Raw genomic sequence first — 24379 nt, forward strand, 5'->3', positions numbered from 1 at the left:
AATAGAAGGAGAAACAATTACATTTACATTTGAAATAATAAATTGCTTTATGTTTTAAGGTATACTATTTATCATAAACACGTAAGCGTCTTTATATGGTCCCATTAGCTGTAATCACCGAGTGTGTTGCAAGTAATAGTCTTGGGGTAATCATGCAATAATTATGTGAAAAACGTCACATAATCTTTATGAAAACAGACTAATAAATGCTCCAAAACATGAATAATTAAAATAAACAAATTTCGATTTAGTAGATGTTATTGTTACATTAAGAGTACGAAATTATTAACGACTTCGTAAAATAACATGAATCTATCAAACTGTAATGGTGCACAGCTGTCTGATGAATTATTTGTGCAACACATATTTCCTTTTACATTTTTTATGCACACTACTACATCAATTCAAGTCCGCTGATATTAGATCAATGATTTATCTTATAACCTTTTGTCTATCAGTAGATTGCTCGCATAACAATGGAATGAATTGAATATCTTGTAACCTCATGTCAGTGAGAAATCATTCTGTGTCGACATGCTTTTTTACTTTTGAAGATTTGCCAAGACAAAAAACAATTTAATGCAACGATTCATTGACAAAGTTTCAAGTGATTTTTGTTATGATAAACTCGATCTATTACATTTATCTCAGCAAGTATTTCCTTTTTAACAAGCTATAGATAAAAAAGTAGTCATTTGTCGTTCCAGAAAAATATGTTTTTTAAGACACGAAAACGCCAAAGATAATTTAAACGACGCATTGTTTGTATAAACTAGCTTAGAAACATTAATGAAACATCTACATACATTTTTTATGTTTGTGCTAAGTCAACTGCTTAGTATGTGACGTCATATATTTGCTTTTCCCATAAGCATTGAATTTAAGTCCCTTAATTTTTTTTTATTTTCAACGAAAAGTCTGATGGGAAGGGTAACAATGATGAATTATCACCAGGGATTTGAAAAGACTTTCTATCTGAATTATCATTGCCATTCAGTCGGCAAAAGTGCAATTTAAGTAAATACTTCTCTCAATATAAGCTGCATGTTACTGCTCGTTATAACGACACTTTTTATAAAGTTCACATAAATTCAGGGGATTTGATCCTAAATATTATGATATCATTCATACTGTTTCGGCTTTATTATTGGTTTGTTTAGCATGTGTATTTCTCTGACTTGCACGTGTCTTTTTGATTAACGTTTGGTCGACGTGTGATTTGTCTCGTTTAATATTTGGTCAGAATGTCATTATAAAAGATAAAATATCCTTAAAATGAGGCATTTTATAGTGCTGTTTCATCCTGATTATTAGACAGAAAACTTTTCATGGTTCAAAGGAACTGGCTATTGCCAAACGTTGTGCTAGATAAACACCTGTAAAAACTCGTAAAAGGCGATGGTGTACTACGTTCGAAACAAAATGGAAAAAAATAATAATTTACATTTGATAGGCTCTCTCACTCTATTTTCTCGGCCGAAGTGTTGCTTAGTCAAGTCTGAATCCCAATCTCAACTCATTTACCAAATATACGAGCGTAGTTTGATTCAAAATCTATTGTGTTTTCACTCCTTTTAACACACTTATAATGGAATATATTCTAAAGAAAAAAGATTCAGCTTTTTTAAGACTGAACATGAAGAAAACAATTAGCGTTCATACTTTGCCTTTGATTCTTTGCAATACGAAAGAAAGAATAACTGTTCACACAATTCATACGTATGGTAAACAAGTTCATCCAAATTGTGAAACAAATGGTAGAATATTGCAATTTGGTCATTTTTAAATATTTGTTAATGAATTGAAGCCATTTCTACGCATTACACACAATATTATTATTTTCGAACTTTTGGTGCTATAAAACATAAACAGTTCCCAGACAACTCATTAGCAATTGAACATGTAACTTCAGTATTTCTTATTTTCAAATGACTTTGCCCTTTGCGATGCTCTAGACGGACAGGAAAATAACTGAATACACCACATTACGTTGGTGCAAATTTTTCTCTTTCACAATCTTTATACTAAATGTATCATCACTTTTGCTGGAGTGAAATGATTCATTACCATCAATCACAAATCCAATTTCTTTGTCTGCCTTTAGGTATTGGTATCAAAATGGAATTATTTTAACAGCCAAAACATCTCCTATCAGCAGGAAGTATTTGCATCGACACGGGATGGCCTACAAAAAACAAGAACTATTGTATGGAAAGATGTAGTGTCAGCAGTGATTTTCGTTTCAAGATTGATATAATTTTAACTTTATACATTTCTATGTAAAATGATCAGTGTGTTTTGAGAACATTATGTTCAAATATTCAGAATAAGTGGTTGCACACTTTCGTCACTTTGACATTTATATTTACATTTTCTTCAATATACCTATGTTCGCCAGAGGATATCATTTAAATCTAACGCTATCTCCTTGGCACCGCATATTTGATATTTGCATCAAGATATAGTTTAAGTTACATTTTGATTACGACGTAGGGACAGAAATGAGACAATTTTCTGATTAGGATACTTAGACACAAATATCTACCTGACCCAGTTTTATTTTCGTTATGCAGAAATGCTGCTTATGACACAAATTGTTACAGCTGTCTTAGATTTGTTTTATCTATTTTAAGAAATAAATACACGGTCTCAAGTATTTAAGATGTTTATTCAAAAAGTGTTGTCGATCATTTTGGAAAACATTTACACCTAGTCGCATAAACTTCCAATTATCCAAACAATTGAATAAAAGTATGGACAGTATTTTCAGTGTAAGAACGGTCAACCCAAACCTAGTACGATCATGGCAAAGCAAATTTGAAATTACAGTGATGTGAACATAATTCTGACTTCTGACAATATAAATTAAACATACAAACGAATGCTTTGAACTTGCGTTTTATTGTACGTCGTAATATTAACTTGTAAGCGGCAAAGTAAAGTCATTATCATGAAAAATCTTGAGTGTTTTCGTTGAATAGTTCCATACAGGCAGCTTCGTCTTAGGATTGCTGGTTGTCTATTTGAGATTTCAAGTGCAAAACTTCGTCTTCCAATGCCGTGTTATTTTTCTTAAGCTGATTGTTTTCCGCAGTCAGCTGTGATAGATTCAATGTCAAGCGTGTTACTTCTTCCTGCAATAGTTGACTATCGTCCGTATTTAAGTTGTGCAAATGAGTTTGCTTATGCCGATAGTTCTCTCTGGTCAAACTAAATACCTTTTGTTGTAGTGCGCCACATTTCTTACGATACTCGGTCGTTGCTAGTTTGTTTTGCAGATTTTTTTTCGATATTGTCAAGTATCGAGACGATGTCTTTGAACGTAGACTCGTGCTTGTTATCACCCATACATAGTCTCGCTACGAAGCCGGTTATTTGTAAATTGTGAGCGAGTTCACTGTCAGTTTTTTCCGATTTATATTATGGAATGCGATTTACTAGTGAATTATTTTTTTCATATTATAAGGGCTGAAAATTTGGTACTTTTCATCCACAATCACAAACAATTATGTCCAGTCAAGCATCGACACAGCAAACAACGCCTTGTGAAAACACCAGTGAAAACGAGCAAAAAAGCGAATCTTGTTCTCAGCAACCCATGGATGATATCAATGAAAATGAAAAAAATGATAGAAATGGCAGAAGATTATTTGCGAGATGTTGAAATCGAGTCAATGCAAGATGATAACCCAGACAACGCAGTTTGTAATATGAGAAATTGCTACGTTTGTGACGGTTACTGTTATGATAGCGATAATTTTGAAGACATTGAGACCGTAGACGAGACAGTTAAAATTGACGAATTTGAACCAAGCATTTTTGTGAACGAAAAAAAGAATTGACATTAGTTTTCAATTCGCTCAAACATTTATGATGTATGAAAGTCCTTTCCGAATGACAAGTTTCATACAATTGTTTTGATGTTTTAACTTTGAATAAATGAATTGAAATGTAATTTGATTGTTTATTAAATCTCGATTGAAAAATAGTAGCATAGTAACATAGTAGCAAGCACAGCAGTACCTAGCACTGTAGATTCCATGGTTCATGGCTTAAAACAATGCAATGAGTTGAACGAATATAGTTCATATAAAAAGCTTATCTTTTATTCTCATGTCATACTTGTCAAAATCTTCTGACCAAGTAATTACATTACACATTATGGGATTAGAGAGAATCATCAGATGTTTGAGGAAGCTACGCAAAAGGTCTTTGCGTGACAGAACACCGAAAGAACTTGACAGTGTGGAAAGTCACACGTGTCCGAGACTGTATCCGTGTCCAATATGTTTCAACAAGGGGGAGGCTGAGAAAGCAGAACAGAAAGCTCCAAGTCATTTGTGTCCCGAACTGTACCCCTGTTTGGTGTGTTTGTTACAAGACTCAAGTGATGACAAAACGTGCTGTAACAGACTTAGCAAAGACCAGGCACTTCGCCAGTTCTTCGCCAGGCGTGGGAGACAATTTGTGCCAAAACAGTGTTAACAATAAATTGAGTGATGAATAGACAATGAATAGTAACAAAATAAAATGTATGAACTGTTCGTGTTTTATTGTGTTTATCTATAGTAATCTATTTGGAATCACTTAAGCTTTAAGAACAACTATGCTTGTTCATAGTTATCAAACGAGTAATGGTCATATAGTCATATATATGTGCAAATCGCTATGCATAACTCCTACACAGAATGTATCGTAAAATGCTACAAAGTACGATACTTAAGCAAAATAAAATATGAAATAAAGTAAAACAATCGCAGACTAATGTTACGATTTTCGGTACAAGCTATACTGAGCTGATTATTATTAGGGAAAGTGTTGTCTGCCGTATTCACTTTGATACGGTTGAACCCATGTAAACAATACTCCTTGTGTGTAAAATTTTCGGATATTTTCTGTGTTTGAAGGTACGACTTTGGTAGTTATAGTTTCTATAATGTTTTCGCGATTGAATCAAGCCGGGTTTATGCATATACAAGAGATATAAATGATTTTACGAGGTTTTAAACATTTCCAATTTCAGAAAATATTTCTACTTTCGATTTCGTTTTTCTGAAAATGAACAAACATTTTATTTTTTCGTAATGTTTAATTTCATAAAACGATACATAATACATAATTAAGATAATTTCAATTATTTTTAATGAGTGTATTTTCTTTATGTTCGTAAAAGTTAAAAAAATAAATAAATAATGCAATTCATGGAATGATATGACGTGATATGTATGGCGTCATATTGCAGAGTTCAGAGACTGTGCGCTGGTCGGCCATCTTGATTTTTTTTTGTTAAGGTCGTATTTCCAGCTTTCCTGCGGTAATTATGACATGCATGTTTAAAAGTTTTATGCGAAATTGTGTCTAAATATATGATGTATCATATTACCAGCAAGTTTTGTCGATGTATCTATTAAATTACATAAAAACTTCTGTCAAAAGAAATGGTCCCAGCTCGTTTTAGAATGTTTCGAACATTCTCGAAGCCGATTTTAAAAACTTTAATTTTCGGCTTGATATGTTGAAAAACAAAGTAAGCAGTGTTAATTCATATCTTTTGTCTTGTTTATGTCACATTTTGAGAGATTTTAACCAAACTGGCAGAAATAAGAATTGGCAAATCATGCAAGATTGATAAATATCTTCTTCTATTTCTTTGTTTGAAAAATATGTTGAAAATTATTTTTTAAACCAGAGACGGCAGTTCAGATGCAGTCGTCCTGTGTGTAAGAAACCTGGTGATCAAAATGGTTGAAGGCAGTACCCAAGAAAGTACATTTACAAGTAAGTAAAAAACACTCAAAGTTCATTCCATGAATTGAACTTTCATATCATAATTTATCGATGTAATCCGAAACATGCCGAATAACGATCACGTGAACGGGTACCTGCACTTCGGATTGTTATATTCATTCGAGAGAACTGTCAACTACAAACATTTGAAGACCATGTCGTTTCTACGCGTAAGAATTCCCCAGAAATTAAAACATATACGTAATTACATTTTTTTCTTTATTCTAATTCAACTTTCTAAATGTAAGCCATTGCTATTGCTAGAATCTCGCAAAACCCATATCGGATTTTCCCGATTTCATCTATTTATATAGCTGATGACGTCACTGAAAGGTACTTCTTAACAATGTGCATATTCGCGGTCACGTTACCTCCATGTTTGGTATTGTTATCTACTGAAAATGTCATATACACCGATTGAATGTACATACGTCACAAAACAAAATGGCCGACACCTATGTCAACAAATAGGTCAGGTGTCGGACATATACTATAGAAATACTTTTTATGGCCACATAATTTGAAAGATAATTAAATCCCCAACATATATGTATTAAAAATTATACTTTTATATGAACTTCGATTTAACAGTAAGCAACGGAAGCCTTAGTACACCGATAGATGATACACACAGGCAACATTGAACTGCTATTAGATAAATTTTCAATTTGTGTTTGACATCTACCAATGCCATAAATGCACAATTTCGTTCCTGTTGTGTATGATTATTGATAAGAAAAATGTTGGAAACATTATACCCCCGCATGTAAACAGTTTATCTGTTTCTGTTTGTATGTACGAAGTACTTTGTTTTTAGGATTATTTCAACATAGATGATGTGAATGAAATGCACTTGGCAATGCTTTTAAGAGAATGATTTTTTTAAACTAACAAGCAATATGTGCAGTTTTGTTGATAAAATGTTTTGTTTCAGAATTATGAGGAGTAACCTAGCCTATATTACCTGAAGCTCACTCAATATGCAGTGTGTTCTGCTCTGTCAATAGCAAGTAAGTAATTTCACCAAATTTCACCAGGAACAAATCTCAAAGTTGCAATGAATAGTAAAGTTAACTCAGCTTGGTACTTTGATATATTTTAACACTGAACCAACATGATTTGATTTTGCTCTTTACATGAGTACTCATTTCACATTATGGTATCAAAATTACAGATTTGTAACATTCAAATTGTGCTTCCTTATGTGTTGCTAGAATGCTGTTTTTCAGATTGTGGATAAATCGCATTTGCTTTGTTTTGTTGTTGTTGATGCTTTTTCAGAGCTGTCTGCAGTAACCATGGCCAAGCTCAAGCTGCATGCAGTGTTATTTTCTCTGGTGGTCAAAGAAAATGGAAAGTATTGTAAGATTTCTAGTTTTTTAACTCTGTTAATATTCTCAAGTTTCTTATAAGATGTTACTACCATCAAAAATAAACTGTTCATTCTAAATGTTTATCATCTTGAAATTTTGTTTAACATATTTTGTAAAAGAGAATTAGTGAGGTGAAGCTTATATTGTTAAGTTTTATTGTATCTCATCTGGCAGGGAAAACAAGACCAGTAACTGTTAAGATTCATGTTTTTGGTGGTAAACAAATTGAACAAGTATTGTTCTTATTTTACTCATTGAGGTGTTCATTTTTCAACAGAAATGTTTTGTTTTTTAGCTCTGTATGGCTGGTCTGACCTCAGTGGAAGTTGTTCGTTTAAATGGTTTCGGGACATTGAAGTAAAACAATACAAGGTAAAATACAAAGTGCTTATTTATTTTTGAACTTGTTCATCCAGTATTATATGGTAAAAAGTTTTTGAACTTGTTATAATGATGTACAATAATCACTGAGTTGCGGCTTCTTTGAACAAACATCTGTTCACTTTATGTCCACAGTTTTTTGAGAAACAAACAGGGCATCTGTTTTCCCAGTTTGTAGATTTTCTCGTTTTGCAGAATGTCCCACCAAGAGTGAAGGGCTGCCTGTTTGCTTCAGATTCCCAGTCCTCCTCGCTGATGATTTCTGAAGTCCTTATGCAGTCACCCCAGTCTTCAACCTCGGTTTGTTCAGGTGATGCTGTTTTTGAACTACAGTTCATAGTCATGTCATTGAAATTGTTCAGCTGCTCAAGTTCTGACTGCAACTCCGTTTTGAGAACAGCAAGTCTAGCCTCAAGAATGGCAATTCTTTTAATTTTGCAGTTAATTCTCTCCATTTTGCTGAACATAAATTGCTGTAGGTTTACAAGTTTTTTAATGATATTAAATATGCATTACTATATATATGCACAAATATAATGCATTCTCTTAATATTCAGATCTTGATTTCACAGGTGTTAAACATCACAAATGAATGGTATTTCAATCTACTTTTTTGTCAAAGCATATGACATTATTTGTTCATGACATTTAAAAATAGTCATAATTCTTCTAGTACACAATCGCAAATAAATAATTCTTTCAGTTGTCAAACCAAATGCTAAGTGTCAAATCGATTCATGACATTTGTCATTTGTCATACATTTCACTCTATTATTTGTCAAACCAAAAGACGAATGTCAAATTATTTACACGTGCTAAGCAGTTTATCATAAATTTTACTCATTTTATTTGTCAGACCAAAAGATGAATGTCAAATTATTGGAAGATGCTAAGCATTTATCATACATTTTACTCTTTAATTTGTTAAACCAAATGATAAATGACAAATCGACTCACAAATTTAAGCAAACAAAGTGACGATGTACAAATATTTTAGGGTGACAAGCTTTTTGGTTACCTCGCCCAAACAAAAAATTTATAGACTAACCTTCAAATTTTCAATTTGGCTGGGCGAGCTAGCCAAAACCTCGTCACCCCGAAATATTTGTACATCGTCACTTTGTGGTGCTTAATTTTGTGATTCAACTAAATCGTTCTAAAATCAAAATAAAAAAAAGTTTCATAAGGGTATTCAGCGTGAAAAAACTACATCGCTTAAACGCAAATGCGCTTTGGTAGGTATATAGCCAAAAAAGCGAATGCGCTATGGTATAAATCCAAAGTCAAAAATTTTGAAAATTTTGAAAAGTTGTCACACAAATCATGATTTTAAGCAATTTTTTAGTGTACTGTTCTGTCATTTGTAAATCAAAACTGAGAGATTGCTAAATCTGTTCTGAAATTAAGCATTTATCATTTTTGTAAAAAAATCCAATGTTATTAATGACACCAAAACTTACCAGAGTAAACACATAGATTTGCTATGAAACACTGTTCCATTTCATTTTTTCAGATGAGATGCCAAACATAGGGGATCCGACAGAAGACAGCAGACAGAATTCGTCGATCTATTTGAAATGTCATTGTTTATTTGAAAAAAAGTTACCTGTCCACACCTGTTCGTTTTAAAAACTGTTTGTATTATATGTTCTTTGTACCGTTGCTTTTTGTTTTATCGGTAAATCTCCAACACTTGTATTTCGTGTCTAACATGATCATTGAAATTTTAACATACAGTAAATAATTTCAAAAAAATCAAAATCAAATGGAGAAATACTGATTTATCTGTTTGCTTTTATGTTTGTGCTGTCTTGCTTACCCCAGTAACGCGGGTCTTGTTTGCAATTGTGAGTACTGTTGTTTGTTTTTTTGGCCATTCAAAGTATTGTTCACTAAAGATAAACCATTTTTTTCATAAAATTGGTTACATTTTGGTCTTGATTTTTTTAACTGAAACCACAGTCAAACGGTTTTTCACCATATTTTTTATGAGAAACAGCCAGACTTGGTCATGGCTGAGACCGAGGAACTTTTGTGATTGAACAAAATATTAGCAGTGATGCTGCTTGTAATTCATAAATTTATTAAGCTTTGGTCTTGTCATATTGATTACGATATTGGTTGGAGCATAACTTGGTAAATGGTAAACATTTTGATAAGTGTGCACATGTTACAAAACGAGCCGAGAAGTTTGATCTTCGACGGAGCTTGTTCTCCCGGCTTGGTAACAAGAGCAAAATGTGCACTGCATTTTAAAATGTTAATTTTTGCGAAAAGTTTAACTTGAATGAAAATTGAAATCAATATTGCAAGATCAAGCACTTTTTAAAAAACCTGTTAGTCAAAAGTGTTAGAATGTAGATACGTAGTGAAATACCAGTGAAATGTACTAGGTTCATTGCATTCTTAGTTTGGTTTCGAAGTGCAAAACTTCATTCATCACAAACATTCCTCTTGAACGACCGAACATTGATATGTGGCAATGTTTTCGATCAGCAAAATGATTTGGCAAAAGTAATTTAAAGGCTAGCATGAGTATGGAGGTGTTGTTAGATCAGCTTTATAGTATTGGTGTAAGGTGGTGTACAGTGCCAATACTAGGAACCGCTCATGTTCACCATGTCACGCTACAGGCAATAAAAGATAGGGAGTGGCAACCTCTTTGTATCGCCGTGGTCCGACACTCCACACAGTCTTTACAATGAGAGGGGAAACATGGGCAATCGGATGCTTCTTCCTAAGTGTGCCTTGTCCAGTAACTGCCTTTGGCGTTGCCTCAGTTTTTCAAAATTTGTGAACAAATAAAACTAGGTTAGGACCACATAATAGGGTTACGATGAAAATTAGGTTTCCCTTTTATTGTTTGAAGATAACAGCCACTGGCGTTATACTTCAAAAAATGGCTCGCAATACATCACACGAACATTCAACATTTTGTCAGCAGCATTTTTCATTTTTAAAAAAAATACTCAGATGTACAAAAATAATGCCAAAACATGAACAGCAAATTCACAAATTCTGCTGTGTTGAAATTTAAAAATCAAACATGAGATTGTATGAAAAGCCTGTCAAACATGTTAAATCTGACGATCATAAGCCATATGTACAAAAATAATGCAACTCTGAATTGTAATTTCATGCTCTCAACAAAAAATATGCATCGAAAAATGTGAAAATCTAGAAGTTGACGAGGGATCTCAAGATTTCAAAAAACGAACTATAGACTTTATTTCACACAATATTTCATGAAAAAAAAAAATAATGTTCAAAATCTAGAAGTTAACGAGGGATCTCAAGATTTCATAAAAAATTATAGGCTCCATTTATTCAAAATTATAGGCTTAAAACTCCTTCAAAAAATAACATATTTTAATAATGCGGACTCACGTCCATGTAGCACGAAGATAATGTTCTTGCTTCAAAATACTGAAACTAGCTCCGACATGAAATTTTCATATTCAATCTTTTTTTCCAAACAATTGAGATATCACAATCATAAGCCATATGTACAAAAATAATGCGGCACAAAGTCCATGAAACCTGAAAAATTGATAATTTACTGAAACTGGCGTTCACACAAGATTTCACAAAAAAGTTAAAATCTTCATGATGTCAACAATCATACATCACAAGAGCTCTGAATGACAATTTTATGGAATGAACATTCGAATATTTTGAAAATCTAGAAATTAACGTGGGATCTCAAGATTTCAAAAAAAAAAACTTTAGGCTTCATTCTTCAAAAATTATAGGCTTCATAAAACTCACTCAAACACTCAGATTTCAAAACCTTCAACATTTGTACTCTGAAACTAGTGTTCAAACCAGTTTTCATGAAAAAAATATATCATATCTTCCTAATGTTGAAAAACTAGAAGTTAACGAGGGATCTCAAGATTTCATAAAAAAATTATAGGCACAATTTATCAAAAAATTATAAGCTCATGCAAATCTCTCAAAAAATTACAAATTTCACAATCATAAGCAATATGTACAAAAAAATGCAGCTAAGTCCATGAAACATGAAAAATTGATATCTTACTGAAACTGGCGTTCACACAAGATCTCATGAAAAAATATAATCTTCATAATGTTGAAAATCTAGAAGTTAACGAGAGATCTCAAGATTTAAAAAAAAAATATAGGCTATATTTATTCAAAAAATTATAGGCTCATGCAAATCTCTCAAAAAATACAGATCTCACAATCATAAGCCATATGCACAAAAAAGCGGCATCAAGTCTATGAGACTTGAAAAATTGATATCTTACTTAAACTGGCGTTCACACAAGATTTCATGAAAAAAAATAAGATCTTCATAATGTTCAAATTAAACAAATCGACATTTTCAGCAAATCTCACAGATCTCACAATCTTAAGCCATATGCACAAAAAAATGCACCAAGTCCATGAAACATGAAAACTTGATATCTTTACTGAAACTGGCGTTCACACAAGATTTCATGAAAAAAATAATATCTTCAAAATGTTCAAATTCAACAAATCAACATTTGCAGCACATCTCACAGATCTCACAATCATAAGCTATATGCACAAAAAACACCAAGTCCAAGAAACATGAAAAATTGATAACTTACTGAAACTGGCGTTCACATAAGATTTCATGAAAAAATTAATATCTTCAAAATGTTCAAATTCCACCAAGTCCATGAAACTGAAAATGATATTTTGCTGAAACTGATTTCACATTATCTTCATAGAAAAACTACTTCATTCACAGATTTCAAAATCTCGAGCCATTTGTACAAAAATAATGCGGAATCAAGTGATAATTCTGGAACTACTTCATATGAGCGTATAAATAAAAGGGGTTAAAAATAGTCCTAACAATTTATGCACACTTATAATGCGATGTTACATTATAGGTGTAACAAATTGTAGAAGGTCGCCTGGGAGGCCTCTAATGGGTGCTGATTTTGCGTAGTGTATAACACTAGGTAAATAGGTTTCTGGCTCAGAGTTACCGTTTTCCGATCTCGCTCTTACTAAAACAATCGCTTCTTTGCTCATAAGGTGCGATACAAAAATGGAAATGCTTTCTGAGATCATAGTCAGCATTTCCTACCTGCAAGTAAAGCAAGCAAACTTGCCTCTATGTGATTAAGAGGTGTGTTTGAAAGTGAACTCTGTAGCCTTCTCTTAGCTTAAAAGAGAAATAAGTCTACAGAGTTTTCAAGCCTTACTTATGTTTGAGAGTACTTGAAGTTGATCGCAGAAATCCCTTCTTTGATCGGACTATGCGGCTGAGGCACTCGATTCTTGCCCCAGTACAGGCCTTCTTGTATCTGAGATCACTAGTTCGGCGTTTTGCCTACAACGAGTCAGCAGTACCACGTTTGTTACACCCGAGTAGCCCAGCACTCTACATTATAGGTGTAACAAATTGTAGAATGTCGCCTCGGCGGCCTCTAATGGGTGCTGATTTTGCGTAGTGAATGACACTAGGAAAATAGGTTTCTGGCTCAGAGTTACCATTTTCCGATCTTGCTGGTGCGGTGGGTAACCTGACCAATGCCAGTCACAAGTCTGGATGAAAAACAGGGAATGACCACATTACATAACAAAAATACTTCTCACATTGAATGTTTGACATTATAACAATTGTAAACTTTGCTTGTGTTTGATTTCATGAAAACAATTGTGTATAATTATGTATATTGATATGGTATGTACGCTATGCATGCTTGTACTTTGTTATCTGCTTACATTTTGAATAAAACTTAAACTGAAATTAAAAGCATTAGTTGCGTTATTTGTCACTTCTTATATCTTGAGAAATGATCAGTTGTTATTCAAACGGGAGTGATCACTTCACGTTAACGAAAAAGCAATTTTTGATTTCATCTCATGTTCTCAAAAATAAATAAATTTAAAAAATGGTATGATTTTTTTTTTCAAAATTGTAATCCTTTGCATATTGGTAGAAACAAAATAGTTCAGTGTTATTATTGCATTATAATTGTAAGCTGTTATAACTCGAGTATCATTCATTTATTCATTTATTCAGTTGATGTCAACCATGTCAGACGCAACTTTTAACTTGGGAAAACAGTTGGCAGATCGTATGCAACACAGTGAAACTCAATTGTTGCACATGAAGACTATCGTAATTAACAACAGCAGACACGTATCTGGCGTCTTGAGAAAACTTTCGCCACTAATTCGTAAAATTGTAAAATCACTTCACAAAATAGTTTCATAAAAAAAAACTCCTAGCAAGATGAGCCAACCAGACATTAGATCTGGAGATGTGTTACAACTGGCAAGGAAAATGAAACGTGACTTAAAAAACTACAGAATTGAGTTGAACACAATATCAGAACGTTGTGACAGGGAGAAGGCTATTGACATTTTATCCGAAATCCAATCGGTATCCAAGATATTTCGAAAAGTATCAACGCTCGGAGATCTTCTTTGCAATCATCTTAGCAGAGAGACAAACATCCAAAAGGAGTTGCAACTACAAAACGATGAAAAAAAACATTTGTCAATTTTGAGTTATGGACAAAAAGTGTATTGTGTTTACGCCTTGTGGCCATTTGACTTGTCATGCATGTTCAACCAAAACTAGTAAATGCTATTTTTGCTGAACTGTTGTTATTGGAAAATATCAAATTTATGAATAAATCGTAAACAATTATTTGTATTTTTGCTTTCTAAATATTTCATTTTCCGGTAAGGTGAGCTGTGCTAATCACTCATAGCAATTAAGTGATTTTTACGTATACACAAACAAACACACATTATGAATATTTATTATTTATTTTTCATGTCTGTGATATCAGCACGGACCTCAAAGAAGAAGATATGTGTCTAGTATATAAAGCAAATAGCTCATTTATTCATCATTCACTGTATGTTGAAGATAAAGTATACATACCTCGAAGCTCTAAAAATATCAAATGAAAGCGTCAAACTGTTGTTATTGGAAAATATCAAATTTATGAATAAATCGTAAACAATTATTTGTATTTTTGCTTCCTGTTTATTTCATTTACATGGAAATGTGAACTGTGTTAATCACTCAAACACTACCCTTTTTGATTCACACAGTTATGCTGTAGACAACCGCAATACGCTAGTAAGCTCAAATTTCTAACATTGGTTAGCAAAGTTGACGAATGCAAGATCGAGAAATAATGTATACGCTTTTTTGAGCACTGCAAACTATATACAGTGGTGACTGTACTATTCACATTTCACTTACTATTGCAAAACGATATACTGACATCGTTGGGTTTGCTGGACTACAGTACAATGATTATTTCAAAAGGTTCTGTTGGGAATGTCAATTGTGTTGTGCTGGAGTCTTTACCGTAGAACCTTGTGAACGACATGAGCTTTTGGACGTTTTCCCTCCACCTGGCTACTGCCAAAACTGTTTTAAATATGTGTGGTACTGTAATGATTGTAAGGCGGATGGAACGCCACCAAAAATGCGAATGAGAAACTATTGTTTGTCATGCTTCTTCCACCGATATGACAATCTTGCAATCTTGGCCGGCTAACCAAACGTGGTTGAAATCAGCAAGATATTTCAATTTCGTTCAAACTTGTCATGATCAACGAATTTGTTTCATTTCATTTCGACTGAAGCAAATAATGCACGAATTAGTATTTTCTTTATAAATGACAAATTGACATTTACACGCTACAACATACATGCGAGAAATGTCAAATCAAAAGCATGATGTTGATGGATTTGCTGGTTTATCGCACAATTATTATGAAAAACATTCTGTTGGGAATGTCAACTATGCTGTACTGCATGCAAACGTATTTCTACTCCGCCTGAATTCCTGATGAAAAACAATTTCTTTGAAATGTTACTTCAACAATACAAATCTTGGCCTGCTCACCTGACGTGGATGAAGAAAGTTTTCGATTGATTGTATACACATGACAATTATCTTGTTTCACAAAATAAAAAATAAAAACTTGAAATAAATTACTTTGTTTTTGTATCTGACACCAAGACGCTCATTTTTTTCTGATGATTTGTGATGTTGTTTTGACCTTGTGTACGAGCTAGGGTTAGCGATTTTAATTTTCATTTTCAATTTTCATTTTCAATTTCAAATTTACAATACCCTCGTGGGACTAAACACACTCACCGCCAATATCGGGTTGCAATTTTTACACAGAGTGGCACGCAACATACACATGCTAGAAATTGTCAGACACCGCAATTTAGTTTTTTAAAACTAGATGTATATGTCTTAACGTTTTCTGCCCCAAATGTTATTTATTAATACGTTCCAATTTTTGATAATAAAAATTATGACAATTGAAAATTGGCAACATTATTCTCACTCTGAACGTGCTTGAACACACTACTGCAACTTTTCCCTTTCCCCATCTTATGCAAAATAAGACACAAATTCTTGCTGGCATGAACTAATTTAATTTAATTTATCACGCGCCGTACAGTTTTAATGATTAGCAATACACTCGTACACAAAATTATAAAATTAAAGCGCGAGTTGCGTTATCGGGAGGTTTTCCATTCGAATACTTGAAAGAATCGTCGTGGATGGGGCCGGAGAACAATAATATATCTTTGTTTGCTTTTCAATATCAAATTATTTTTTAAACCTTATGACACCACAAAAAATATTTGTACTTTAATAGTATTTTATCCAAAGTTGAAATAATACGACATCGAAGGTTAAGACATATTAATGCTCCTGAATGAGGAACTACAAAATAAATATTTTTTCTGTACAAAGAAGCTCAATAAGTTATGCTTCCAAATATAATTCATAATTGGAGTGTTCAAGGTACGCTTATTCATGAACACAACGTGCAATAAATTTGATATTTCCCTAAGATATAAAAAAACAACAATTTAAACATCATAACTATTACAAAGACGAGAAGACATCTGGGCTATGATTGAGCTTTCACGCTGCATGTTCAGAATCTTTCTTCAAATGGCGGTGTAATCATGCTGCAATTGAATCATTGTGTCAGACAAAGCAAAGCTATTTATATGAGCGAATCAAGAACTATATCAGTTTATTCAAATGTTCATCACGAAAACATCCAAAGATTGTAACATGCCCTGTCAATTAGCTGCCAGTTCAGAATAGTTAAAAATGCAGAAATAAACGATCAGTTAGACCATCCACCAGCTTAATATAACATAACGTTTGGATCAACAAACATTTCGTCAAAAATGGCATTCAAATATCCCATCACAAAAACCGTGGCTCTTTTTTATTTTCAGATTTTTTTCCCATCATAGCTTTAAACAAAATAATAACATGGTAGAAATGATATGCCAAAAGAGCTTGTTTTCAGAATAAAATGGCAGTAGAAACAATATTTACATTCATTCAAATTGTTAAGTCGTAGAGGATAAAGATTATGTTAATCGATGTCTGTTCAGGGAGACTAACTGCTGTTATTTATTGCGAAATGGCAAATCTTGAGAAAAAAAAACAAAAGCACTAGAATGACACGAAAAGAAGCTCGTTAAATAGTTTACTTGATTTCTGAATAGATAATGAGTTTCATAATCCTTGTCTGACCAATCGACGGCATCCGCAACAAGAGACAAAGAGGGTAAACCATGAACGTCTGGTCCGTTAATCCAACGTGGTGGTAATAGGTAGTGCATGTTCTGTCATTACAAAATACATATTTGAAGGTGCATTTGTAAATTAATGTAAACATATAGTTTCAATAGTAATCTCATTCTAATAAAATCTAATATTCCAAACATAAAATGCCATCGATGCATAAACAGTTGGTGTCTGATTGTGATATAAAGACGGAAAACATCTGTAAGATGCATGTCCAAATGTGCATTGAAAATGACTTTGTAATCTTGCTGCAACTGAATTATTTTTTAAGATAATAACAAGAGAATATTTTACGCAGTCTCAAGTATTTCACAAAAAAAACATTCGCGATTTTTATTTGGTACGTCCTATCAGGTGTCCATATAATTTAAAATTCCAGTTTTAAAACTTTCGAATGTCACATATTGAATTATCTATACGGATGCCTCGAATGTTTGTTGTTGTTCTGGAAAGACCCATGGAAAGCCATACGTTATAAGTTAATAAATAACATTTTCTTTTTTGTTCATCGTTTCGCCACTTACATAACAAGTTAATGCAAATGTTCTGTCCTGTTTATGCTTTCGTCACACAAATAACAAGGTGTATACGTTGTACAATTTTTTTTTCAAGCCAATGCACGTTCGCATTTTCATACTTGAAATACTTCATACTCTATTTGTATTTTCAGAAATGTGAACTTCATTCCTATCCACAAAAATATAGGAAGATTATAATGTAAACAGCGGTGATAAGCTCAAATGCATGCTCAAACTGGTAGCTTTTGCAGCATTAACATAACATGCTATTGATTGCCGTAAAATGTTAAATACTGACAAAAGAAAACACTAGAGAGTATAAAAAGAAGCCGCTAATTAGTTAACTAGATTTATAACATAGCAAATTAATGTTCATAATCGATCTACGTTTTATGCTTTAACCATCTGAAAATAAACAATTATGGTATGTCAGTGAGACCAATTTTCTTGTAATGAATTATGCATGTTTTTTCCCTGTGCACGTTATTGGTTCGAAAATGAGTTTTAAGCCAACACATATGTTAGAAAAACAAAGATGAATAGAGGTTTCTTTAAGTGTAAGAAAGAAAATTGTACATAACCCAAGACTTGCACAAAGGTAATAGTGACGTTCATGAATGGTTCATTTTACTTTTGCACTCTGATTGTACTAGCACGTGCGTCATTTACTCAATGACAAACGACGTTCCAAGCATCTGCCGTTGATTTTCACAAACGCAATATGCCGGTAACAAATTAATACCCTTAATTATACGTCAAAAGCGTTTTAACTCACTTTAAATATCTCGTGATTCGAAGAGGTTGTGTTAGCGTGTCTCTAGAATATGAAAGATCTCGCAATAGCTTTCATATTGCAAAGCCTATTACAAATTGGAAACACGGAACAAGGAGAGGTCATTGCCCGATTTCTCTTTAAATGACAATAACATCAAGAGACAAAACATCACAAACTAGTTTTCGATCATATTCATATCCATGTCTTGTCATTATTGATCCTCTGTTCATTTATTACCAGCATATCCGAAGTAATAATTTTTACGCGAAGAAATTAAAAAGAAGAATTACTCAGGCGAAACTTAGATAATCTCTGATTAACACATATTTTCGGACATGCATTTGATTGCTGACCGATAATGGAGTTGTGAAGAACCTACCAGGTTTACTACGGGTGCTCTGAGAGACCATAGGCAATGAAGAATCATTACGATAAAATACCAGAACCATGTGTTTGTAATGATCATGTACTATTAGATTTTGACCAAAAAAGATTTACAAGGTTACTACATTTTGGGAACATAAACGCAAATTTCATAGTTGAATATATATTTATTATATAAACACTATATTTAGTTTAATTTTCAACACAATAAAGGTGAAAATATGATAAGAGATGAAAGTGACTATTCAATACTTCATGTGAAGTTTTGGAGATCTTACTGTCTCATTAGCTTCATTGGTTAAAATGATAATCGAGAGAAAGTAAAAGGTGTCCGAATATGAAGCAGTATAACAGTGAAATGGTGAACAACGTTCAGAATGGGATAAACTTTTAAGCTTGTTCATTTATTTAGAATTGAATACTGCATTTTACTTTACAAAGTATGAGCGGGCACGGATTTGTCGATAGTTTATTTATGTCGGTGTATATGTACGTATAGTTCTCTCGAGCAGACATAGAACAAAACAATAGCGCCGCAGAACAAACGCAAAAAGTTAACGAATATTTTTCAAACCAGGAGCCTCACTTAACAAGTATAAGCCTCAGGGTCAAGTGCCATGTAACACATGCGTGCATTGTATCTGGCAATTGACATACCCTTTGAATGTCCTACAAAGGTTAAAGAAACAAAACTAAACTATCACAATATTTCGTTTGTGTTTCTCTTCATAAAACAGACAATCTAAAAAATGAACGTGAACTGAAATGTCACTGGTGAAACTTACTTTTATTTTTCTTCCTCCAATTCATCGCATAATCTTAAACAATATACATGTACCAGTTAATCATGCATTTGAAAGTTATATAAATCGCATTTGGGTTACATGAAATGCATCTTCAGGTGACATAAAATCGCTTGAAACCGTTTATGGGTTGCCTGTAAGGAATGGCGACTTGTAAAGTATTCACACTTAGTAGACACATTAGCCATGATAAGTGGATACCCCTAAATGTTTTTGTCTCACGTTATCATTATCTTTACTTCATAAAATAAGGGCGTTTCGGATTCGTCTTGGTGTAGATTATTTAGACTTGGTTTATGTTGAAACTTTTGGCTACTGAGCTTGTTTGTGTAGTTTTCACATCAGTATTGGACATAGTCAGTTAATCACCCATGATGATTGTGAGGTCAATATATTGAAATGTAATGGTGACTTTTACAATAAACATTATGAGTGCTCCGAACAGGCGAAACATCCGATTCGGTGAATTCTAGTATTTCTTCAATCGGAAATCGTCGTCATTATTTCATCGAAACAACTTCGGATGTACATGGACGGTTAACACTGTCAGAAATCTTTACATTTTACTACACTGAAAGTATATCGCGTAGTAATTTCAATTTATCAGTTAAACTTCATGACTTCACACTTGGGAATCTTAATCATATGCGATAGTTTACTTCACTGCCATTTAATTTAATTTAAACATTATAATACAGCATACTCGAAAAAACACACTACAATTAATAAAAACTATTATTTTAAATTTTACAAACTACTTCTTCTGATGTACCGACATTCTTTAGGGGTTGTTTTCAATGGGGAATGGCCGAGGTGTTCCCAATGAAAAAGCTTAATTCCTTTAGCAGAGCAATGAAGGCGGGTTCTAAAAAATAATCTGTTTAAATAACTTGAACATTGTAAAACTGTAGGCTAACTCATTTGTACTTTAAGCATATAAAGATTTCCGTTCATAGTGTTGAAATACACAAATACTTCAAGAAAATTTCAAATCTGTTTCTGCCATTTTCTTACCTAATGATTATAATTGAGACTTTCTGCTTATTATCTTAATATTAAATAACTATCATTGTCTGAAACCTTGATGGCACAATGATATTGTTTCGAAAGAACTACACAAGAAAAAAACAATAGTAAGCGTATGGTAAATTTTAATCACATTTCAAAACTTATTGTAGTTTTTGTACCTATATACATTATATATACAAATGTGCATGCAAATTGATGAAAAAATGATGCACCCAATTACAGATAAAAACAATGATATTAGGAAAAAAAACGGTGAAAACCGATAACCGTATAGATAATTAGTATATGAAAAATTATATAGCATACCGTTTTTCATTTTATAATTGAGTTGGAGTATAACATCCCTCAGCACGCACACTTAAAATAACATTAAATGTGATAAAATACTGTTAATTTATGAAAATGATATGAAAATAAAATAGCAAGAAACATATGACAAAAGATACTAGCCATATATTATTATCTGTGGTGACATTTTTATCCATGTTTAGAATGAGAACTTTAACTACCAGACTCATTAACTAATGCACGAGGGATCTATCTGTCGCAGAAACACTTTAATACTTTCTTCAGCTTGAAAAGCAGCATGCATGGAACACGAACAACACACCACCTATCCGAACATATTTATGCACCTTATACATGTATGTAGTGTGTAGTGGGATGTGTATGTATCACCGGTTTTCCGCGTTGCCATCTATGTCTAAAACTTTAAATAATGTAAATCAGGTATCAAAAAAACGTAAACACTTTCAAATCAAATTGCAGCTTCATTTTAGTTTCAACACGGCTGTCTTCTTTGCAGACTTGCAGACAAGAAAACGTAACGACAAACGATATGTATGCATAAGGTTCTCCGATATTTCTCTAGTTATGTCAGACAGCTTATCCGTGTTCAACATTCAAGTATTTGAAAGTCCACGTACTAAGGAGATATTAAAAGAAACCTATGATTTCATTATTTAATTCCATTGTTGCTGGAGTGGTGTTCCCGGTTCATTCGAAAGTCACACAACGACAAAGAGCAAAATACAACTATTTAATGCTTGGGCTCGGGACTGAGAATCCGACCAGTTAACCAAACTTTCTACACCATATTTTAGTTGAAAAAATATTTTGCCAGGGACCAAGGCTGTGCTTACAAAGCCTTGTTTCCCATGGGTATAAAATAATTGCAATATTTATATAAATTCCGTGTATCATACACAATTTATATACTCAAGCAGAAACCATAAATCCAACGAATCTGTGACGCGTTTGGTTACGAGATCCAGAATAAGAATCCGTTATACCTGTGAAAAAGCCCGCCTTTGCACATGCTTTATTTCTGGGTCTGTAAAACATCCCGCATTAGCTAGTTATAATGACCGACCAAGTATTTAGTTTTTGTACCATATCGCTGATCGACAAGGACATCTATCGTGTAGGGAACAGTGCAAAAATAAGAATGAGCGATCGACTACGTAAAGTCAACATGCTCGAGGATTAGGTCCCATCTTGCACAGGGGTCAGGTTTCAAATAACCCGGGTGTTCGGTCCAACCTAGTCGCAGGTGTCAGGGCTTGTTGTACTCCTGCGGAACGAGAACTACGAGCGTAACAGTGACGGTAACGGCAATGAATCCCAGCAGCAGGAGCCGGTCAATAACGAGGGCCAGCTGCTGCCATTCCTGACGTAACAGATCCCGCCGGTCCTGGAAAATGAACGGTGGGTATTGTAAAAACCTGCATATGAGGCGAAACGGATTGGACCCGTCTCATATCACATTTTACCTGAATACACACTATAAATTATGTCATAAACCAGCGTACCAATTTTCCGAACGTATTGGAGAGTCTGAATACTGCGAAGTATTTAGAACAATGTTGCGATTCGAAAGTTACATCTTTCGTTATTTTTAGGAAGTTTTAGTAAAGGAATGTATTGATGCTTAAGGCTTTATTATGTTTTGATGCTTGCTATAATACAATATTTAATTGCGATGTGGGAACAACACATATTTTTTATTTTACTGGCAAAGTTAAATGAGTACCTGTTCTGCTAATCTAATCTCATTTTTTTCAATCGTCTGATAAACCTTCCTGAGCACACGAACTAGCTGCTCTTCATAACCACCCGATGGCGCACCGATCCCACTCTCCCCCATTCCCATTCCCATAGTAACGCCCCCAGGCATGAAGCGACCGGAAATGCCGCCATTTTGGGAGGGTTTCTCTTGTTCAAGGTCCGGAGGACGCTCGTAAGAGGAACGCTCGTTGTATAGACAGTGCTCGTGTGAGGGGATCCGGGTCTGCAAGAGGATTTAATAAATACAAATTCATTAGTGTAACTAATAGACTTCTATTGTTTGAGTACATGCTTTCGTTTGAGTACAAATTATCATCGTAGAAAACATTTTTGTACATATTTATTATCTCGGATTTTTATCGCTAGAACACCAGAGACAGCAAGCGGTAGTATTGCTAATCACTTGAATGTCCATTTAAAGAGCGAGCAAGTTTTACAAACTAAAGAGCATTCCAGAACTGGTCCAGGAGGCTCCGGATGGTCAAGCTTGATACACTGACTTCGAGCTACATAACATAATATTGTTCCTACCCCAATACTCACCAAGCCGGGTCCCGGTGGCTCTGGAAGGTCTAGTTTGATACATAAAAGCCGAGCAACTATCCCAAAGAACACCCGTTTCACCGTTGGTGGTATCTCGATACCCCGGGCGCCCTTGTGGTGAATGTTGAGCGTCAACACCGTCATCGCCGTAGCCGAGGAAACGATCGCGATAGTTATCCCGTAGTATAGACCTGATGAAAGAGAAACAGTTATATTAACCTTTGAAATAATAAAAGATGAACTGTTTAAATCGTATGGTAGTCCATGCATCATAATAATCAAGTAAGCACTTTTCCGTTTGCTTTAATCGGTGATTGTGTTGTCTTGTGACCCTATAAATGTATCACAAAGTACAAGTATGGGGTGAAGAAGTCATGCTTGATCGAAGAATCCTTCTTGAAGCAAAGTAATGAATATGGCGTAATATAAAGGTATTCCATTCTGCAAGCATCGTCTGGCATCTCCATATTTTCATTAACTGTAATTTAATATTTTATAATCTGTATCCCATTTTTTTGTTATTATTTCGGGAAAATGAGAAAAGACCGACATAAAAGTTAAATGTATTTAAACAAAGTTTTGGCTAAGAATAAAAAGAAGTCTAAGAAAAAAACATTCGCACACAGAGAGTCAAATTGCTTTCAGAGGACTAAAGTTATTGCAGACTTGCATAATGGGTATAATGGTATTTAATGTGTCGTGTTACAGAACATAATCAAATACACAAAGTTTGATAAGTTAATGGCAATTTAGGAGCGCGAAATTATTAACGACTTTGTAAAATAACGCGAATTATTATCCATATATATGTAAAAGAACACAGCTGTCTGATGAATTATTTCCCCCAAAACGCAAAGATTTGTGCAACATGTTTTTTACTTTTTACATTTTTTGTATGCAAAATTATGCATCAATTCATTTTAGCTGATATAAAATCAATTATTCATCCACTCGCTTTTTCGTAGATCGCTCATATAAAAATGAAATGATTTGAACCTCTTGTAACCTCACGTCTGTGGGAAATCAGTTTGTTTCGACATGCTTTTTTATTTTTGAAGATTTGCCAAGACAAAAAAGCATTTTATGCAACGATTAATTGACAAGGATTCAA

At 33.6% G+C, this 24379-nt stretch overlaps 2 protein-coding genes across 10 annotated transcripts in view; one reads left to right on the forward strand and one right to left on the reverse strand.

Annotated features, from left to right (window-relative positions):
* The first annotated feature begins 4817 nt into the window (after positions 1–4817).
* Positions 4818–9227, forward strand: LOC128237965 (uncharacterized). 3 transcript variants are annotated; one of them, XM_052953548.1, is made up of 7 exons: positions 4818–4907; positions 5690–5778; positions 6722–6797; positions 7081–7149; positions 7456–7532; positions 7737–7851; positions 9055–9227. In XM_052953548.1, the coding sequence occupies exons 4-7, from the start codon at positions 7086–7088 to the stop codon at positions 9168–9170; spliced, it is 372 nt and encodes a 123-aa protein (XP_052809508.1). In that variant the 5' UTR covers positions 4818–4907; positions 5690–5778; positions 6722–6797; positions 7081–7085; the 3' UTR covers positions 9171–9227. The 3 variants fall into 3 exon arrangements, with proteins under 3 accessions (XP_052809508.1, XP_052809502.1, XP_052809515.1); XM_052953542.1 differs by having other exon boundaries at positions 7069–7149; positions 9055–9221; XM_052953555.1 differs by lacking the exons at positions 4818–4907; positions 5690–5778; positions 6722–6797 and having other exon boundaries at positions 6810–7149; positions 9055–9224.
* An 11536-nt stretch (positions 9228–20763) lies between these two features.
* Positions 20764–24379, reverse strand: part of LOC128244897 (ligand-gated ion channel 4-like) — a 109398-nt gene continuing 105782 nt past the window's right edge. For all 7 annotated transcript variants that reach the window (XM_052963217.1, XM_052963290.1, XM_052963419.1 and 4 more), the window contains exons 7-9: positions 23269–23459; positions 22691–22948; positions 20764–22351 (exon numbers count right to left, since the gene is read on the reverse strand). In XM_052963217.1, coding sequence (XP_052819177.1) covers positions 22214–22351; positions 22691–22948; positions 23269–23459 — 587 coding nt within the window. In that variant the 3' untranslated portion in view covers positions 20764–22213. The remainder of the gene's footprint in view (positions 22352–22690; positions 22949–23268; positions 23460–24379) is intronic.

This window comes from Mya arenaria, chromosome 1 (genome assembly GCF_026914265.1).
Source record: "Mya arenaria isolate MELC-2E11 chromosome 1, ASM2691426v1".
Lineage (NCBI taxonomy): Eukaryota > Metazoa > Mollusca > Bivalvia > Myida > Myidae > Mya > Mya arenaria.

Excerpts from the sequence above, each read along its gene's own strand:
- LOC128237965 (XM_052953548.1), top strand. The coding sequence starts at position 7,086 with ATGGCCAAGCTCAAGCTGCATGCAGTGTTATTTTCTCTGGTGGTCAAA. Across the intron at positions 7,533-7,736 it reads TTGAAGTAAAACAATACAAG|AATGTCCCACCAAGAGTGAA; the intron begins GTAAAATACAAA and ends CTCGTTTTGCAG. Across the intron at positions 7,852-9,054 it reads TTCAACCTCGGTTTGTTCAG|ATGAGATGCCAAACATAGGG; the intron begins GTGATGCTGTTT and ends TCATTTTTTCAG.